Raw genomic sequence first — 15,751 nt, forward strand, 5'->3', positions numbered from 1 at the left:
TTCGCTTTGCCTTTCCGCTTTTCCTTTATCGACTTTTATGGGAAACTTTTGCATTCAGTCAAGGATGTAATTTCCTCATAGTATCGTTAAATATTGGACATTAAATGTGTCGGGGGAGTGCGGGTAGCCATAAAACCCAATGGGCCTTTTTGGAAAATTACAGCTGTTGCACGACGACCTCAACGGCGGCTACGCTTGTGGATAATATTTATTTTGTTGATTATAGATGTCAACATTTATGACAGGCAACAAAAGTTAATTAGCCATAGAGAAATTGTCAAATTTTTGGAGTCTAACCATGAAAGTTTGGGAGAATTTAGAGAGTGGGAGTGGAGTTTGCTCTTTCTTTCTCGTCTATTTCGGTATCTATTGGATTAAACTGCATTCTAATTAGTTATCCTAAGCGTCTAAACCATGATGATGAATGCTAAAGCACTTAAGTTGCACAAATGAACAGAAACAGAGCCATGGAGTAGCCTAGGAGACGGCGAAAGGAGGCCTCTACCCCTAAGCTGGGAGCTTAGCGAAGGAAAGTTTGTCTATGGCAAACTTTTGAATATATATTTTATTTATAGCCAGGGGGGATACGTTTTGGGGAGATTTAGGACAGGCCTTTCGGTGGGAAATCTCCGTTAAAATGAGGAAAAAAAAGATAAAAAGAAAATAAGTTGTTTGGAAAGCTAAATTTGGTGAAGAATAAATTATTTTAAAAGCCGTTAATCACGCCATTTGTTAATGAATTTTAGTTCATTTATACAATAACATTAAACCATGTCTTAGAACAGCTAAGGAATGCTTTTTCGTATAATTTTAGGTGCCAATACTTTCAGTTTCTTCATGCGATAGTCAATGCCCGTCTGAGCATCGCTTAGTCTTTTCCCCCACCCCTATAACTGCTTCTAATTGCTTGGCATTGACTGTAAAAGTATTCCAAATGGCTTCTTCTGTGTACATCAGAGATGTTTCTTGTGTGTGTGTGCCTTTGGGCCATTTGTTGCGATTCTGGCGTTTTTTGGCTTATAAATTTAGTCAAAGCACGTACCGTAAACTTGGCAATAAATCCGTAAGCCCAACCGTCCATGAACCGTCCCCGCCTCCCCACCCAGCCCGTTTGAACATGTACCCCTGCTGTATGTCCTTTGGCCTGCACACGCATCCATCCCTCCTGCTGTGGCGGAACACGTGGCGTATTAACAATATCGACATGAGTAAACAAATGCCCAAGGGGGCATGCATCAGCAGCAGAGTGTGGCAAGGAGGCAGCAGGATGATGATTGCTCAAAGTAATTTACACTTTTACCAACTTTCAACTTTACGAAAAACTTTTGCTCTTTCCTCTTTCCAGAAGTCTACCCAGAACAAAAAAAACTCGACAGAAACGACAACAGAAATTAACACAAATGTTTCATAAACTGGCATATCTTGATGAACAGGAAAAGGGAAAGGGAAACAGGCGCAGGAAAAGCCGTACCCACCCCCAGGACACGTGTTAAGTAGCTCCTTATCCCCTTCGTGTGACATTGTGATTATCATCGGCTGGGAACATGCCGAACCTCCATCACGTCGACTACAATCGGAAGTACTCCGCCACGGAAACCATTCAGGTAAAAGTTGCACTCTTATTTATTTAAATGCATTTTCCGGGGGCTTATTACAAGTATTTTTTTAGCATTTCCTTTTCATTTCTTCAACCTTCAAGTGAACGCGTATGCCAGTCATCAAGTTACAACGTTTTCCCGTTCTTTAAAAGTACAACTTAAGTCGCGCGATAATTAAAAATAAAACGAAACAAATTTACGAGTACAAGCACACTGGCACGCGACCAAAGTTGTGGGCGTTCCCTCCACCTATTATCTATTCTAAGTATATCTATTTTTCACACCCCCAAAACCAAGGCCAAGTCCAAGGGGCAAGAGCAGGAACCAAGAGCCGATACCCTTGGACCCATGGCTGATTGGAAGACCACCGACCTTTCGTTTGACTCCTTGCCCCCTTGGACTTGATTGATGTGCACGAAGTATTCGTCCTGCCCGTTTTTTTTGAGCAGAGCTCAACGCGAATTAATTGAAGAGTTTTTTTTGGGGTAGGAACTGGAAGCACACTTCGAGTCCAACCCCCCAAAGACACGCCTACTGTCCCGCTAATTGCTGTCATAAATTTTGTAACTCAAGTTGGTAGCCAACAAACACACAAAAAAAAAACACATTCTTTCAGCAAATTGTTGTGCTTCTTAGATGAGGAAGTCTGGGGAATAATGGGATAAAGGGAGCATGTTGGTTAAAGTGAAAGGGTTGATGTCCAAGGACAAAAATTATATATATGCAGTTTTATTTATTATTTGAAAGCATTTTTGAGCCAATACAACCGATAAAAAATATGTTTTACATTCTAATTACTATACGTGACAGTTTCTCTATAAGAGATCATATAATTATCCACCAAGAAAAAGAAAGTGCATCTCATATTCGAAATATCTCTCTACTGACGTCCTTCTCTCATTTTTGTTGTTGTTGGTTAGCTTGTTGTCTCAGCTTTGGCTGTTCCCGCGTTCGCCAACTGTCACTTCCCCTCCCCTTTTTCCTGGCTTTTCTCTTCACCGAAAAAAGTTAAGCACAAAAACCAGCGTCGGGGAAAAGTCTGTCTGTACAATCGCCAGCTGACTGGCTGCTGTTGCTTTTTATTTCATTGTGTTTTTTGTTTCAACCAAAACGTTGCTACCGCATTCGGAAGAGCGATGGCTAGAAAAGAGAGAAAGAGCAGGGTCTCTCTCTCTTTCGCTCTGTGAAACTTGATTAAGTAGTTTCCGCGTGTTTTTATTTGCACAATAAAAGCATAAAAGCAGTCCTGCAATGCCGTATTAAAGTTTGGCGGAGGGGAAGCAGGGAAAAAAGTGCTCTCGAGTGCTAAATATGTTAGGGAATTCCTTGTACTATGTGCCCCTCAGAATCCTCCTACATGACTGCTCCTCTGATTCCATCCTGCCAGACATGGTGGCGTTTTTTTTGCTATTTAAGCTGGTATTTTTATGGCTTTGCTGTGTGGAATGATAACGTTATGACTCCATTGGTGACAACTCGTGGACGTGTTAGAGTTAACAGATCTTTCCCTCTCTCTCTCTCCCTCTCTGGTTTACATGAGGAATTTTGAGGAATTCAATTGGTAACTTTGATGCAGGGAATCCTTTTAGATGGGGATATGCCACTTATTTTTTCATAAAGATTATTTTTAAAGCCTTTTTAAACTGCTCAAACGGCTTCGTTTTTTATTCAAAGTTTTTGAATCTTCCAGAAAGTTCCTTAAAAACATATAACTGCCTACTCTTGCGTAAGCTTAATCCTTGTCACATGTGATTCCCAAGCAGTTCTGAATCGTCGAGTAAAAGCACAGCTGTTTCGGAGCTTTCGTTATCACTCGGCGTTCTCTTCAATTGTGTCGAATAAATCTTTCGCCTTTTACTAAAGATTTCCGTGGAGGGGAACAATTTAATGAGTTTTCATTCATTTTTAGACAAGCGCCTGGGGGTTTACCACTACCGGGCCAAAAATAAATAAATACCACAACCGAAATGGGAAAGTTTTTGAAGAAATTTTGGTGGAACAATTACTGATAGGCGAGAAGAGAGTCTTTAGGTTACTTTCATCTTCTAATCATCTTCTTGTCCACACTTTCCTTTATAGCCTCAACATTTTTGCATTTTCCTACCTTTGAGGAATTCTCCTCGAACATTCACACATCAAATCACAAAGACTACTTGAAAAAGAAGCCTAATTGATGTTTTCCCTCTTCACAGTTCGAAAAGGGCTTTATTCGTAAATGTTTTCTATAGAAATCTGTGGCATAAACCGCGCTCGGGCCACATGCTGCTGCTAATGCTGCCGCACTACTTATAGACCCGCAGACGCTTTGCTCCATTAAACATGATTACAGAAAATGCCATTCCTTTGGCACAAGGACTCCCTACCGCCAGAGTAGGGAGTGCCACAGCCTTCCGCCCACAAAAGTAATTTCACTTTTCACCGCATGTGCTGCCCTTTTTTCCCCGTTTTTTTTTTGTGTGTGCTTTTCTTTTTTTTTTTTGCAAAACAAACAAACATAAATATGGATTTCTCATTAAAATGCCAGAGTTATGCTATGCGAAATGAGGCTGCTACCGGCACGTATAAATGTTCTGCCAGGACTTTCCCGGAAGAGGACTCTCGCGCACGCGTTGTGGCTTTGTTGTCGGCCTCGCGCCAATGTCAATGTCGTTCTCATTTTTGAATGAAACCCTCTCTCTGTCTCTCTCTGGGAGTTGCTCTCTCTTTTGGACGAAAAGTCACGTGCTGCCATTGAAGGAATTTCATAGCCGGCTTTTTGAGTGGAAGAAGCAGAAGAGTAGAATTTAAAAAAAGTGGTGGAATGAGAGAGAAAACGGGAGAAGGAATGAGAAGTAGAAAGAGTGCCGCTAGGAGCGGCGGAAAGCTGAGAGAATTCCGTGTTGGAAGGGAGGTAGGACAATGTGACGCATTTGTCATGAAACGGATTTCCGGTATTGTCGTCGCTGTCTCCACATAGCCACCCCACTTCACCTCCTCCTTAAAGGACACTCTTGACTTTCTCCTCCGCTTGTGAACGTGAAAACTTGTTCAATTTTGTATGACAACGGGGCAACGGAAAGCAAAGAAATAGGAGAGTGGAAAAAGTCTAAAAGAAAGCTAAAAAATTAAAGCTAGGACCAAACGAAGATTTAAATACCCTGGAACTACCCTAATTAGTGGATTGTTCCATGTAAAAGAAATATATCGTTTTTTGATAACAGAATACTCAAACATTTGTTTTACAAGCTTGCTTTTGCTTTAATAAACATATTAATTACAACCATTTCCAAACCAAACCTACCAATCAAAATACCCTCTAAAGTAGAGTAAGGGTCTATAAAAAAAAAGCCAACTCAAGGCAAAAGAAGAAAGCTTGTCGTGCCCTGCCGCAAAAGTGGCTATTTAGCATTTTAGAGTAGGCAAAGAAACATGACCTCAAGGCAGCCGGGAAGGGACCTACGGCTGAACCCTGAACCCCACTCTACTTCACTTCACTGCCTTCTCCACTTCACTGGCCCTCTCCAACCCACAGCGGTCTTGTAGACCTCTGAATTTTTCATTAATTTCATTTGGAATGGCGAGAAGGCAACCCGACGGCAAAAGACGACAACAAATGGAAATGTTGAGCAGCAGCAACAGAATTGACAATTATTAAGGATAATGAGGCTGCTTGAATATGGGCGACAACTGAGGGTTAAATGCGGTTAAAGTGGGGGTTAGAGCTGTGCAAATATTACGGAATTATGATAATGGGTTAGTGGGTGCCCTAACGTAGGCGTCTTTAAAGGATAATAGAAAATCAATTTAAACAAGCAAATCTGAGACATTTTTCACAGCCAGGGACGAGGCTCTAGCTTTAATAACGTTTTTAACCACCCTGCCGTAGATCCTTAAACAGCCAGGAACAAACCCTACCCTAAGCCCAGGTAGAATTCCTTTGCCACAGGCTGCAGCCAAGAGACTGCAATCATTTTTCGTCGCCTTGCTGTCGCTGTACTTTTTTCGATGTCCCTAGAATTCCCAACTGGTTATAGCCCCCGCAACCTTGAATGCCAAACCAGTGGCCGTTTTGAGTTATCTTTGCGCAGAGGCATTATCGTAACCAATGAAGTTCTACTGAGGTGCGATTATTGCTAGTTGAAAACTTTAACCAATACCCCGCCATGAGGACGTGAAATACCGTCCGCTACGGCAATTTTTGCAAGCCCGTGAGGGCCATTTAATAATACATTTCAAACACTCATAGAAAGTTTATGTCAACTATTAAGATTATCTCTATAATGAGTAATAAAAGGTTTTTGATGATGAGTCTTTACAGATTTTAAGGGACAAAATGATGTGCCTAATGGGACTTTTAGGAGAGAATTAGGGTAGTGGCAGTAATGTGTTTTCTTGAAACATTAAATTCCATGTCATTTGGGAACCCAAAAACAACAGCCATCAATGCTGAAAAGGGTTAGGGATCAGGTTTTGGTCATTAGACAAATTAAACTTAATGCTAAACTTCCATTTAACGACTGGCATAGCAAGCAGCAGAAGAGAGACAGAGTTCCATCCTGAACAGCATACCAAATTTTTGTTTTTGGAGGAGGGGGGAATGTGTGTTCCGTTCCCCAAACGACTGAGAAAATTACAGCCGCAATTTATGTTTATGTGGCTGGAAAGTTTTCAGGTTTTAGCTTTCGTTTTTTTATAGTTCGAAGAGGCAGAAAGAAAAACCGAGCATTGAACTTGTATGCAAAATTTACCGTCTTGTTAGTTTTCTTGCCTTTTCGGGATGCCATTTATTTCGATGGCAAACTCGCCTAGAAAAAAAGGTAAAATTTAGATTTCCTCATGCGTAGCGTTTCGTTCGGGCGGTCAACCGATGTTTGGTGCCTTTTTTTATGAACTCTAGGGGAAGCCTAACCCCAAAACATATTTCATTTTTTATCCTTCAGGTTCAGCTTGAGCTTCCATTTTTTGTCACTGATTTCTGGGATTGCAAAGAGGTTTTTTCCGGGGCCTAATTTATGCTTTATTTATGCAAAACAGTTCTCTATATTGATGAAGACCCGATGCTGCTGTCTGCTGGTGGATGGAAGTCAGGAAAAAGATAAAAATAATTCAATTAAATTTTGACTGCCTTTCACTTTCCAATTTATACAGGGATTGGCTTTGGGAATTCCAAGAACTGTCTTGAGGCATCGGATTACTGTGAGATAGATGGTTTATAAAGGCCCTGCCAATACCCTTGCTTCTTGCGTGCTTTATAATTCCCAAACAGTTATTTTTAGTCTTTACTAAACAACCACTGGAGATCGTGTTTAACTTAACTCTGGTTTTTCTTCAATTGTCGAATAAATCTTTCGCCTTTTACTAAAGATTTCCGTGGAGAAGGACACTCTAATGAGTCAAAAATAATTTTTTCCAAGTGCCTGGTGATGTTTTACGAGCCGGGCCATTAACTGATTAATGGCCAGTTGGTCTACAAATACTTCAAGTGCCGCCCGTTACTTGCTTAGAAGCAATATGCTCATTTGCTGCTACCTCTTCAAGGAGATATACATAACTATGAAAAGCATATAGAGGTAGATATATTACTGATTCATCACGTTCGTAATATATTCGTCACATTTAACTTCACTCAATTTATCATTAAGCTGTAGAGCTGTAGATATTTATAACTATCAATGTAATGAGCGAACGTCTTCACGTTCGCCTACAAATTAATTAGGAGTTTTGCTTAGGAAGAGAGAGCCAAAGATCGTCAAATGTAGAAATAATTCCATAAAATAAAATCTACAATAAAAGTCTCGTTAATAGAATGCCCACTGTATCCCCGTCGCCAAAAATGCACAACTGCTTTGCAATTCTCAACTGGTTCTAGCCGCACGGTCATCAGGTGGTGGTTGTTTTCCACGTTTAGGTTATCGCTTCTCGGCCTTATGGCTAAGATCAAAGTGTAGTATCTGTTCTTATCAGCTTAACATCTGATAGTTTCTCCATTGGAGAACAACAAATGTTAAACTGATTTTTGGAATCAGACGGAGTGCTAGGGGCTTGCTCCACCTCTGTCGCGGGTTGGCCCGGTATTGCAGTACCGCCGGGATTTTCAGCCCAACTTAAATGATCAATTCTCAAACACACGGAAAGTAAGTCGTTTATTCTTTGTTGTTTTTATTGAATTTTTCGATTCGCAAATCAAAGTTCGCCTCTCAGACAATTGGATGTCATGTCGTTGCCATGAAACAATTATATAAGGAGGGCCCGTCGTCGGCAGCTTTCATCGTATCATTTCCCTTTGAGTTCAGTGCTTGTTTGCTTGTCGACGCGGAAGGACCCTTCCCTACACACGCACAGTACGATATATTATTTTTTGCAGCAAGAAAGTTGCAATTTATTTTAAGTAAGAGCCTCAGAACAGAGGTATATATTCAAAAACAATAGTAACGACCACTTCAAGTAGTAAAGTATTAAAAGTCAAAATATAAAAGAAAACTTCAACTCCTTTTCTTGCAATGGTCAATTTTTAACCCCATGCCATCAAAGGGTTAATCAGCACACTCCCTAGTCGTTTCACTCACACTTACAGCGCAGAGCCCTTATATAATTGATTCATGGTCGTTGAACCTCGTACCCACAGCTCTGAAGCACGACGCATTGTCCAAAGTTCCCGTAGTCATGATGGGGATTGACTTTCTGCAAGTCACCATCGGTTCCTATGACACCCGTAGTGGAAGAATTCGATTTTCCTACCATTTCTTGACCGTTCAGATATATCCAATACTTTGCGAACTGATTCAGGATACTGCGGAATGCCTTTACCTCATCTTCGCTTTGCAGACTCGCCAAATGGGCACCCACTCCACGGCATTCCTTCAAGGCATCGTGCCAGGTGTTTTTAAAATTATGTATGTATTATTTAATAGTATTTGCGACCAATTATTTGGAAGGTCTCGAATATTTTATGTTCAGGCTGGGTTTTTATTTTTATACCCGGTACTTTTAGTACATTTGTTGAAATATTTTAGAACATTATTATGGCCTTTTAATACCCTGTACTCGAAGAGTAATTAGGGTATAGTGTATTTGTGCACAAAGTACTGTGCGTTACAACAGAAGTAAACGTTTCCGACCCCATAAAGTATACATATTGTTGATCAGCATCAATAGCCGAGTCGATTGAGCCATGTCTGTCTGTCCGTCCGTCTGTCCGTCCCGATGAGCGCCTGGTACTAAGAGACTATAAGAGCTAGAGCCACCAAATTTTGACTTCAGACTTCTGTATGCTCACACTGTTACAAGTGTATTTCAAAAATGAGCCCAGCCCCCTTCCGCCCCCCGCAAAAGAGCGAAAACCTCCCAAACCACTACAATTTTGAAGATAAAAGAAAACTAAAACGCCATTCCGTAGGGAATGACCATATATATCAGATCACCAAATTGGGATCCGATTGGATCATTATTGTGGCTATAATAAGATGAAGAAATTAATTTCAAGTGGCCAAACCCACCCTGTCCAGCAGCTTGTTGTTGTTTTTTCACATTCTCTCATTCACACTCTACTTCGTGTAGTCAGCGGCCTCTGCCTTTGCCTCTGCCTCTGCCGCGAGTCTGCAGTGTGTGGGTCTAGGGAAGGGGGGCGAGCTAAAGTTGGTGTGAGAAGTGTTGTAGATATAGATGACAGATGAAGAAAAATGTTAAATTTGACAAAACACCGCTAAGGTGCAGATGTAGTACTGAGTGCTGGATATAAAAGTTGTGACGCGTAAGAAGCGTCTCACACGTCCCATCTCGTTTTGGCTCGGATGCTGCCAATTGTGGCTCCAATGTCTGTATTTTTGCCTGTGAGCTCCTTTCCAACTCTTGCTGGATGGCCATCTGTCTGCCCTGAGCCTAAAACTTCACGTCAATTAGGGCGTATCTGCACTCGCTTTTTCAGTATCAGTATCCTTCGCACTCGTGTTGAGATTAATTCAACTATTGGTGTGGTCCTCAATGTCTTAGATTTGTCGCAGTCAATACAATTATTATTGCACACACATCACAATGCTGGGACCGAGATTTCCCAAAGGTTATCGCAAATAACGTAAATATAATGATAGAACACCGCATGGCTATTACTTCATCGACCTCAATCTAAAAGGCGACTAAGTTATGCACATACTCGTGCATATATTAGATGACTATGCTTTTACTTTTCAGATTGATCCACCCGTTGATGAGACCCGCAATGTTTTTATAATTTTGAGAGTCAATTTAATGAATATCGCACTCACATCACAGAGATTTGCTAAAGGTTATTGCAAATAAGAAAAATATAAGGATGGAACCCCGCATGACTATTACTTCACCGAACGTAATCTAAGAGGCGACTGCTTCTGTTTTTTCTGTTCCCAAACACAACTTCGATTAAATATAAATTTTAGATCAACTGATAAAAATGAATGTACATATAAAATTCACCAATTTTACCAGCTGTGAGAGTCGCATAGAGAAAATATTGCAGTACCATAGCGATTTTCCGCCAAATTTATTGATACATTTTCACACCCACACACAGAGTAAATGCTCTACTATTTGTTTATTGAATTTATTAATTAATCTTATTATTTATAAATATTATTAATTAATCCTCTAATCCTCTATCCTTACAGATAAACTTCATGTTTATCGAATTGCATGTAATGATTCCAAACCAGTTATTGTTCTGCAGCGCGGGACAAACTTCACCCATACGAAGATCATAAACAAGGCTGCCCCTGATCTTAGATCGCCTTATGACTTCCGGTGTTAGAAAATTCTAGTCTATTATTATATAATAACTCTGCTCCGGCTCCAGCCTCTTCCTGAGTTCTTCATTATCAGACTTGCTTTGCAGACTTGCCAAATCGGCTCCCATCTCACGGCACACGACACCCATCCAAGTTAGATTTGTATTATTTTCTATGTAATAGTATTTACGACCCATTTTTGGGAAAAGTTCAAAATGTTTAGTTTTAGGTTTGGTTTCTATTTCTTTCAGCTCCTTTGAGCTGTTTGCCAACTGTTTTGTCTCTACTCTTTCATCTTTTATCTCGATTTTCGTAATGTCTTTGGACTCACATTTCTGGATCTGTCTTCCCAAATTTTCTAATTTTTCTTCCACTAAGGCAAAGTGGACTCTTGTTTTATCCTCATAGGACTCAAATTTTGGCATCTGTCTTCTCAGAGTCTCTAACTTTTCATCCATTAGCTCGATTTTTGAGAGAGTTTCTATGGTATCTTTATCCTCATATGACTTCACTCGCTTTTGAATGATGGCGAGGTACTCAAGTCCGAGTCAATAAATAAAGCAGTCAATAAACTGAACGTTGCACTCCCATCGCAATGCTGGAAACGAGATCTCCCAAAGGTTATCGCAAGGAAAATGAAAACAAAGGAACGCCGCATTGATATTACTTATCTGAATGCAATCTTAAGGCAACTGGCACTTAAAGAGTTTTGTGGGGGTATTTATACTTGTTTCCATTCCGTCGTGAACTGATAATAAATTGGAATGGAATAATTACATATACATGCGATTAAGAAATTAAATCAGACAAATAATTTTAATCCATTAATTTAATTTAGTTAAATTAATTTAATAAATTATAGTTTACATATTAGATTAAATTTTTTGATTTTGATTGACATTTGGGATCAGACGAGGTGCAAGGGGCTTGCTCCACCTCTGTCGCGGGTTGGCCTGGTATTGATGGGGTTTTCAGATGAAAAATTTTCACACCCTTTGGTTTATAGATCAGAAAATGTAGTACTTTTACTCCTCTTATTGAGTTGCATGTCAATTCATGTCTAGATTTGACTCCATTTCCTTCAATTGTATGATGTTCATCGGAAAAAGAGATGAATTCCTTGATGTTCATCACATTCTCTGTGTAAAATGCAAATTCAATGGCAGTAATGTTGGATAGAAGGAGGAGTAGCAGCAGAAATATTGCTGAAGCCAGCAAGTGGCAGGCAAAGTGTGTCCTTGCCCTATGGCATCTGGCTTCTGACTCTATTGGCTTGGCGCCCCATGACTCTTGTTTCTGCCAACTCCTGCCTCTTTGGCGCTTGGCTTCAGGACTCCATTCGTGGGTCTTAGTACCAAGACTCCTTTTCTGCCTCTGGTTTCCTGAGACTCCCTTGTTTTGGGGGCATGGACAAGCTCCTTTTTGTAGTTTCTGAAGGCTATCCGCAAATTGTTTTGTCGTCTCAACGTCGTCGTCTCCGTCTTCGTTGTCAAGTCGTTTGTAAAATTGAAATGATTAATTGTTTGTTCCAAATGTTGGCACTTGTGCTTGTCCTTGGATCCGTGTCCGTGTCCATGTCCTGGATGAAGTCTCCCAGGCTTTTGTAGCAGTTGATTGCACGCTCAAAAGTTACAAAATCAAAATACGGCGCACACTTTTTTTCTTGATAGACCTTGGAATTTATACAAAAGGCAATTTCCATTGTGTTTTTCAGTGGGGGACGGTAGTGTGTGGCACGGCGAGTATTGGCAGTTTGACAGACTGTTGGCGACGGGCGACAGTTATTTGTCAGGATTTGGATATGGAAATCACTGAGTGTGATTGTGTGCGGAGATTGAATGGTGGTTTATCCACAGTGCATGAGCTATTTTCTTGATGGAAATTGATGATGAAGCTTTTAATAGATCCCTCCTACCTCCGACTAGCATTTTAGTAGGATTTCTAAAAAAGAGTACAAAGATAATTCAATCAAATACTTAAATTAAAACACAACTGTCCTCTATTGTACGCTTTAAAGAGATTCAATATTCGCAATATGTTCATGGTTTTTCTTTATTTTTTGTATACATGTACGTTTTGGGTATATAATATTTAGAGAGTCCATTGAAATATTAAATTTATTTCTAATATAACTGAAAGCACAAAGATTTAATTCTCTGAACTACTAGAAAGTTGGCTCAGTTGAATATCTTTTTTTTTGTACCATACATTATATAAATTTCCCTAAATATCCCTACATTTAAAACTCTAAAAGTCGTTTGGTATAAATAAGGAAATATATTATTGAAACCTGGTTAAACATATTTTTCCCTTTCAAATTTGTTGGATTAAATGCTCAGCAAAGACATTACACCAAAGTGTGTGACTTGGCTAAGGGATTTTGGCTCCTGGAATAAAATTTCCCCCTACAATCTTTTTTTCCGAAAAATTGTTTCCCATTTTTGTATGTTTGCCACGCAAACAGAAGAAAGAAAAAAATAAACATGAAAATATAGGGGGGGCCTTAACGGTTGAAGTCTGCGGTAAAACTAATTTCCTTTTGCTGGAGGAAATTATTTTTCCCTTTGGCATATTCATTATTATTTTTACTTTATGTTGAAAAATGTTTGTGAAAAATATGTACATAAATCTATACCACTTGCTTGCCATTTACAGTCATTTATCTGATACTTTCAATACATTCATTACGACATTTCATGACCCTAAAATCATTTGGGAAAAGTGTCATAAGGTACTTGATTGAATGTTTGTACTATAGCTTGATGACTGCTCCTAAAACACACAAAACCCAGAGAAAGACGGTCATCAAATGCTTTTGTTTGGCCATAGACGTTTTCTGAATTCATTTTCCTTTCTATCTCTATCTCTCTCACCATATATCACTCTCTCATGTGTCTATAAAACAAAAGAGCCCTCGATTTCCATCGCAAAGAGAAAATAAAGCAAAAACTTACATAAATGCCATAGAAAATGAAGAACCATCTAGGGAATTTTCCGTTGGGGAGGCAATAACTATAAAATGTTCAACGTTGCGTTGCGTCGCGTCGGAGTCCTGTAACCAAAGCGTGCATGCAGTCAACCAGGACATGGGAAGGGACACACGACTGAAAAAGGGTTCTTTCGTTGTCGCAGTCATTGAGCAAAGGATTAAAAAACAAGGCGAAAACAAAGTATTATCGCAACAGAAAAATCTCAGGCGCAAGAGGAACAAAACAAAAGACTCAAAGAATTGGATGGAGAAGAGAGGGCAAAAAGAACACTCCAGGAATTAAGGAAGGACCCAAAGACATTGATAAAAACAAAGTGAAAATTTATGCAAAATAAAGATAGGGAAACACCGCGAAAAAAAACCAAAAGAGACACCCCCAAAGTGGAAAGCCGGAAAACCCGAAGCATAAAGAAAGAGAAATTGAAATTGTTGCATAGATAAAACAAGGTAAAGGCCAAACCAGCGACACTTTTTTTAGAGTTAGTACTCCGTATTTAAGCCGTGTTTCAGGTTTGGTTTAAAATAGAAAAAGGGGTAGAAAGAGTATGAAAGACAGTTGTGGTGCTAAGATAGAAATAATCCAAGTTTAAGGTGATTTTTTGTTGGATTGTTAAGAAAAATGTGATGAAAACCGGGAAGGCAATGAGTTGTTTAGAGAATTGGTAAGATGTTGATTAAATATAAAGCCTAAGGCGGAATTTAATGCGAATATAAGTTCGAAAGTAAGGTTCTGGGATTCTTTAAATAGTAAAGATAATTTTTAAAGAAAAAACCATCAATATAAGTGCTCTTCTCCTTCACTGAAGAAAGTACCTTGTCCATCATGGAGAAACTTCCCCTCTTTATCATAAATATATTTCCCTTCTCCTTCCCTGAGAACCTTCTCTCATTCGCCAGGAAAATTCCTTCCCCTAACCACCAGTGACGTCACATCAACCTGTTAAACCTGCGGCGGAATTCTATCACACAATACAAAGACAGAGCAAAGCAAGGACCTAGCACAAGGCTAACAACACACACCCCTTTGATTGGAAAGTAGAATTTCCCCAGAAAGGAAAAAAGCCCCTTCCGGCAACCCTTGAACCGACAGCCGGCAAAAGCCGACAAACGACAAAGGACAAACGAAACGAAACGAAACGAAACACGGACGTATCCTCGAAGGCTAAGGTCAATTGCAGATGTTGCTGTCGTTGGCGGGGGAGGAAAAGGATACCAGTAGCCGGCTTTTCCAGTGAGGAAATTTCCCTCCTCTGCTGCTGCTGCTGCTGGCTTTCTGCCATTCAGGCTTGGCTCTGCTTGAAGGTCCTGTGTCAGTGCTTGTTGGTCTTTGTTGGCGCGCGTAAGGACTTACGGCAGGACTCTACGTTTCGATTTTCGCTTTTCTGTGTAATATTTTTCGCGTATTTTTTGTGCGGCCCAAAAAAAAAGGTAGCATTACATTCTTTAGAAACTGTGGATTATCCTTAAAGAAATGCTTTGCACTTTTTAAGTCGCCAGAAAATCAACGAAATGAATGGGAAATTAATTGAGAAAAAACAGTGAAAAATAATGTGAAAAACGAGTGAAAATCAGGAGAAAATCCAAAGAAAATCAAGTGAAAAATTCAAATAAAAAAAAAAGAAACCGTAATAATTCAAAAGAAAAGTAACCAAAATGAAATGTGAAAATCTGCTATGCAGAAACGTGGAAAAAGGGGGCTAGAAATTCGCGACACATGCAACACTTTATGCATAGGAAATTAGACCTCACACTCAGTGGCAAAAGTATGCAAACACATAAAGAGAAATTCAGAAAACCAGAAAAACCAAGAAAATGCCAAAAGAAAAACCAAACCTACTATTGAAATAATCATAAGCGAACCTCCTCCGGCTTATGGAATGTCTCTACGTGGCTGTGGCTGTTTTTTGGCCACTGCCATGACTTCCGTTTCCGTGTTTTAATGTTTACTTTGTGCCAACGAATGGGGCATGCCCCCAAAATCCCCCCACCCTCTTTCTCTGTCTCTGCTTGTATCGTGTGTGGTGTGTTTTGGATTTTTGAGGCTAATGTAGTGACATTTTGAGGCGCCTTCATATAATAGATAATAAAACGTAATGTCGCTGTCGTCTTTTTGGCTTACGCCAAAATGTAACGCTTTGAGGAAGTCCCATACTGGCGCCTCCGCTCTCTCGGGGGGTGGTGCCGACTCCTCCCCTTTTGGTGTGTGCGTGCCTTGGCCTGATTATTGCGCTTTTAGCCAGCTTCCTTCGTTTCCTTTTTTGTTGTGACATAAAAATCAGTTGGATAAAATCCCACACACAGCCCCTGCCCAAAATGCTATTGAGGGACTGGAATGGGCCTAAAATTAGATTGGATGATGTGCCATAATGAGGATACATGTTGTGCAAGAACGGCATATAGAGGGATGGATATATTTAGAGTAGATTTAG

At 39.9% G+C, this 15,751-nt stretch overlaps 1 protein-coding gene and 4 non-coding genes across 10 annotated transcripts in view; all 5 read left to right on the plus strand.

Annotated features, from left to right (window-relative positions):
- Nucleotides 1-1,529: 1,529 nt before the first annotated feature.
- The window catches only part of LOC117587869 (protein sickie), a 195,544-nt gene continuing 181,322 nt past the window's right edge, over nt 1,530-15,751 (plus strand). For 4 of the 6 annotated variants that reach the window (XM_034278836.1, XM_034278838.1, XM_034278837.1 and 1 more), the window contains exon 1: nt 14,963-15,085. Coding sequence is in view for 2 of the 6 variants with exons in the window: in XM_034278842.1 (XP_034134733.1) it covers nt 1,545-1,604 (60 nt within the window). In the remaining 4 variants the exon portion in view is untranslated. Of the gene's footprint in view, nt 1,605-14,962; nt 15,086-15,751 lie in introns of those variants that run through there. The other 2 variants (XM_034278842.1, XM_034278844.1) reach the window with 1 other exon arrangement.
- Nucleotides 3,408-3,526, plus strand: LOC117588249. The gene has a single exon (XR_004574116.1). It is a non-coding gene; the product is annotated as a U5 spliceosomal RNA (small nuclear RNA).
- On the plus strand, nt 5,654-5,793 carry LOC117588242. The gene has a single exon (XR_004574109.1). It is a non-coding gene; the product is annotated as a U4 spliceosomal RNA (small nuclear RNA).
- Nucleotides 6,890-7,003, plus strand: LOC117588248. The gene has a single exon (XR_004574115.1). It is a non-coding gene; the product is annotated as a U5 spliceosomal RNA (small nuclear RNA).
- LOC117588257 lies at nt 7,489-7,685 on the plus strand. The gene has a single exon (XR_004574123.1). It is a non-coding gene; the product is annotated as a U2 spliceosomal RNA (small nuclear RNA).

The sequence above is a fragment of the Drosophila guanche genome, unplaced genomic scaffold (genome assembly GCF_900245975.1).
Source record: "Drosophila guanche unplaced genomic scaffold, DGUA_6, whole genome shotgun sequence".
Classification (NCBI taxonomy): domain Eukaryota; kingdom Metazoa; phylum Arthropoda; class Insecta; order Diptera; family Drosophilidae; genus Drosophila; species Drosophila guanche.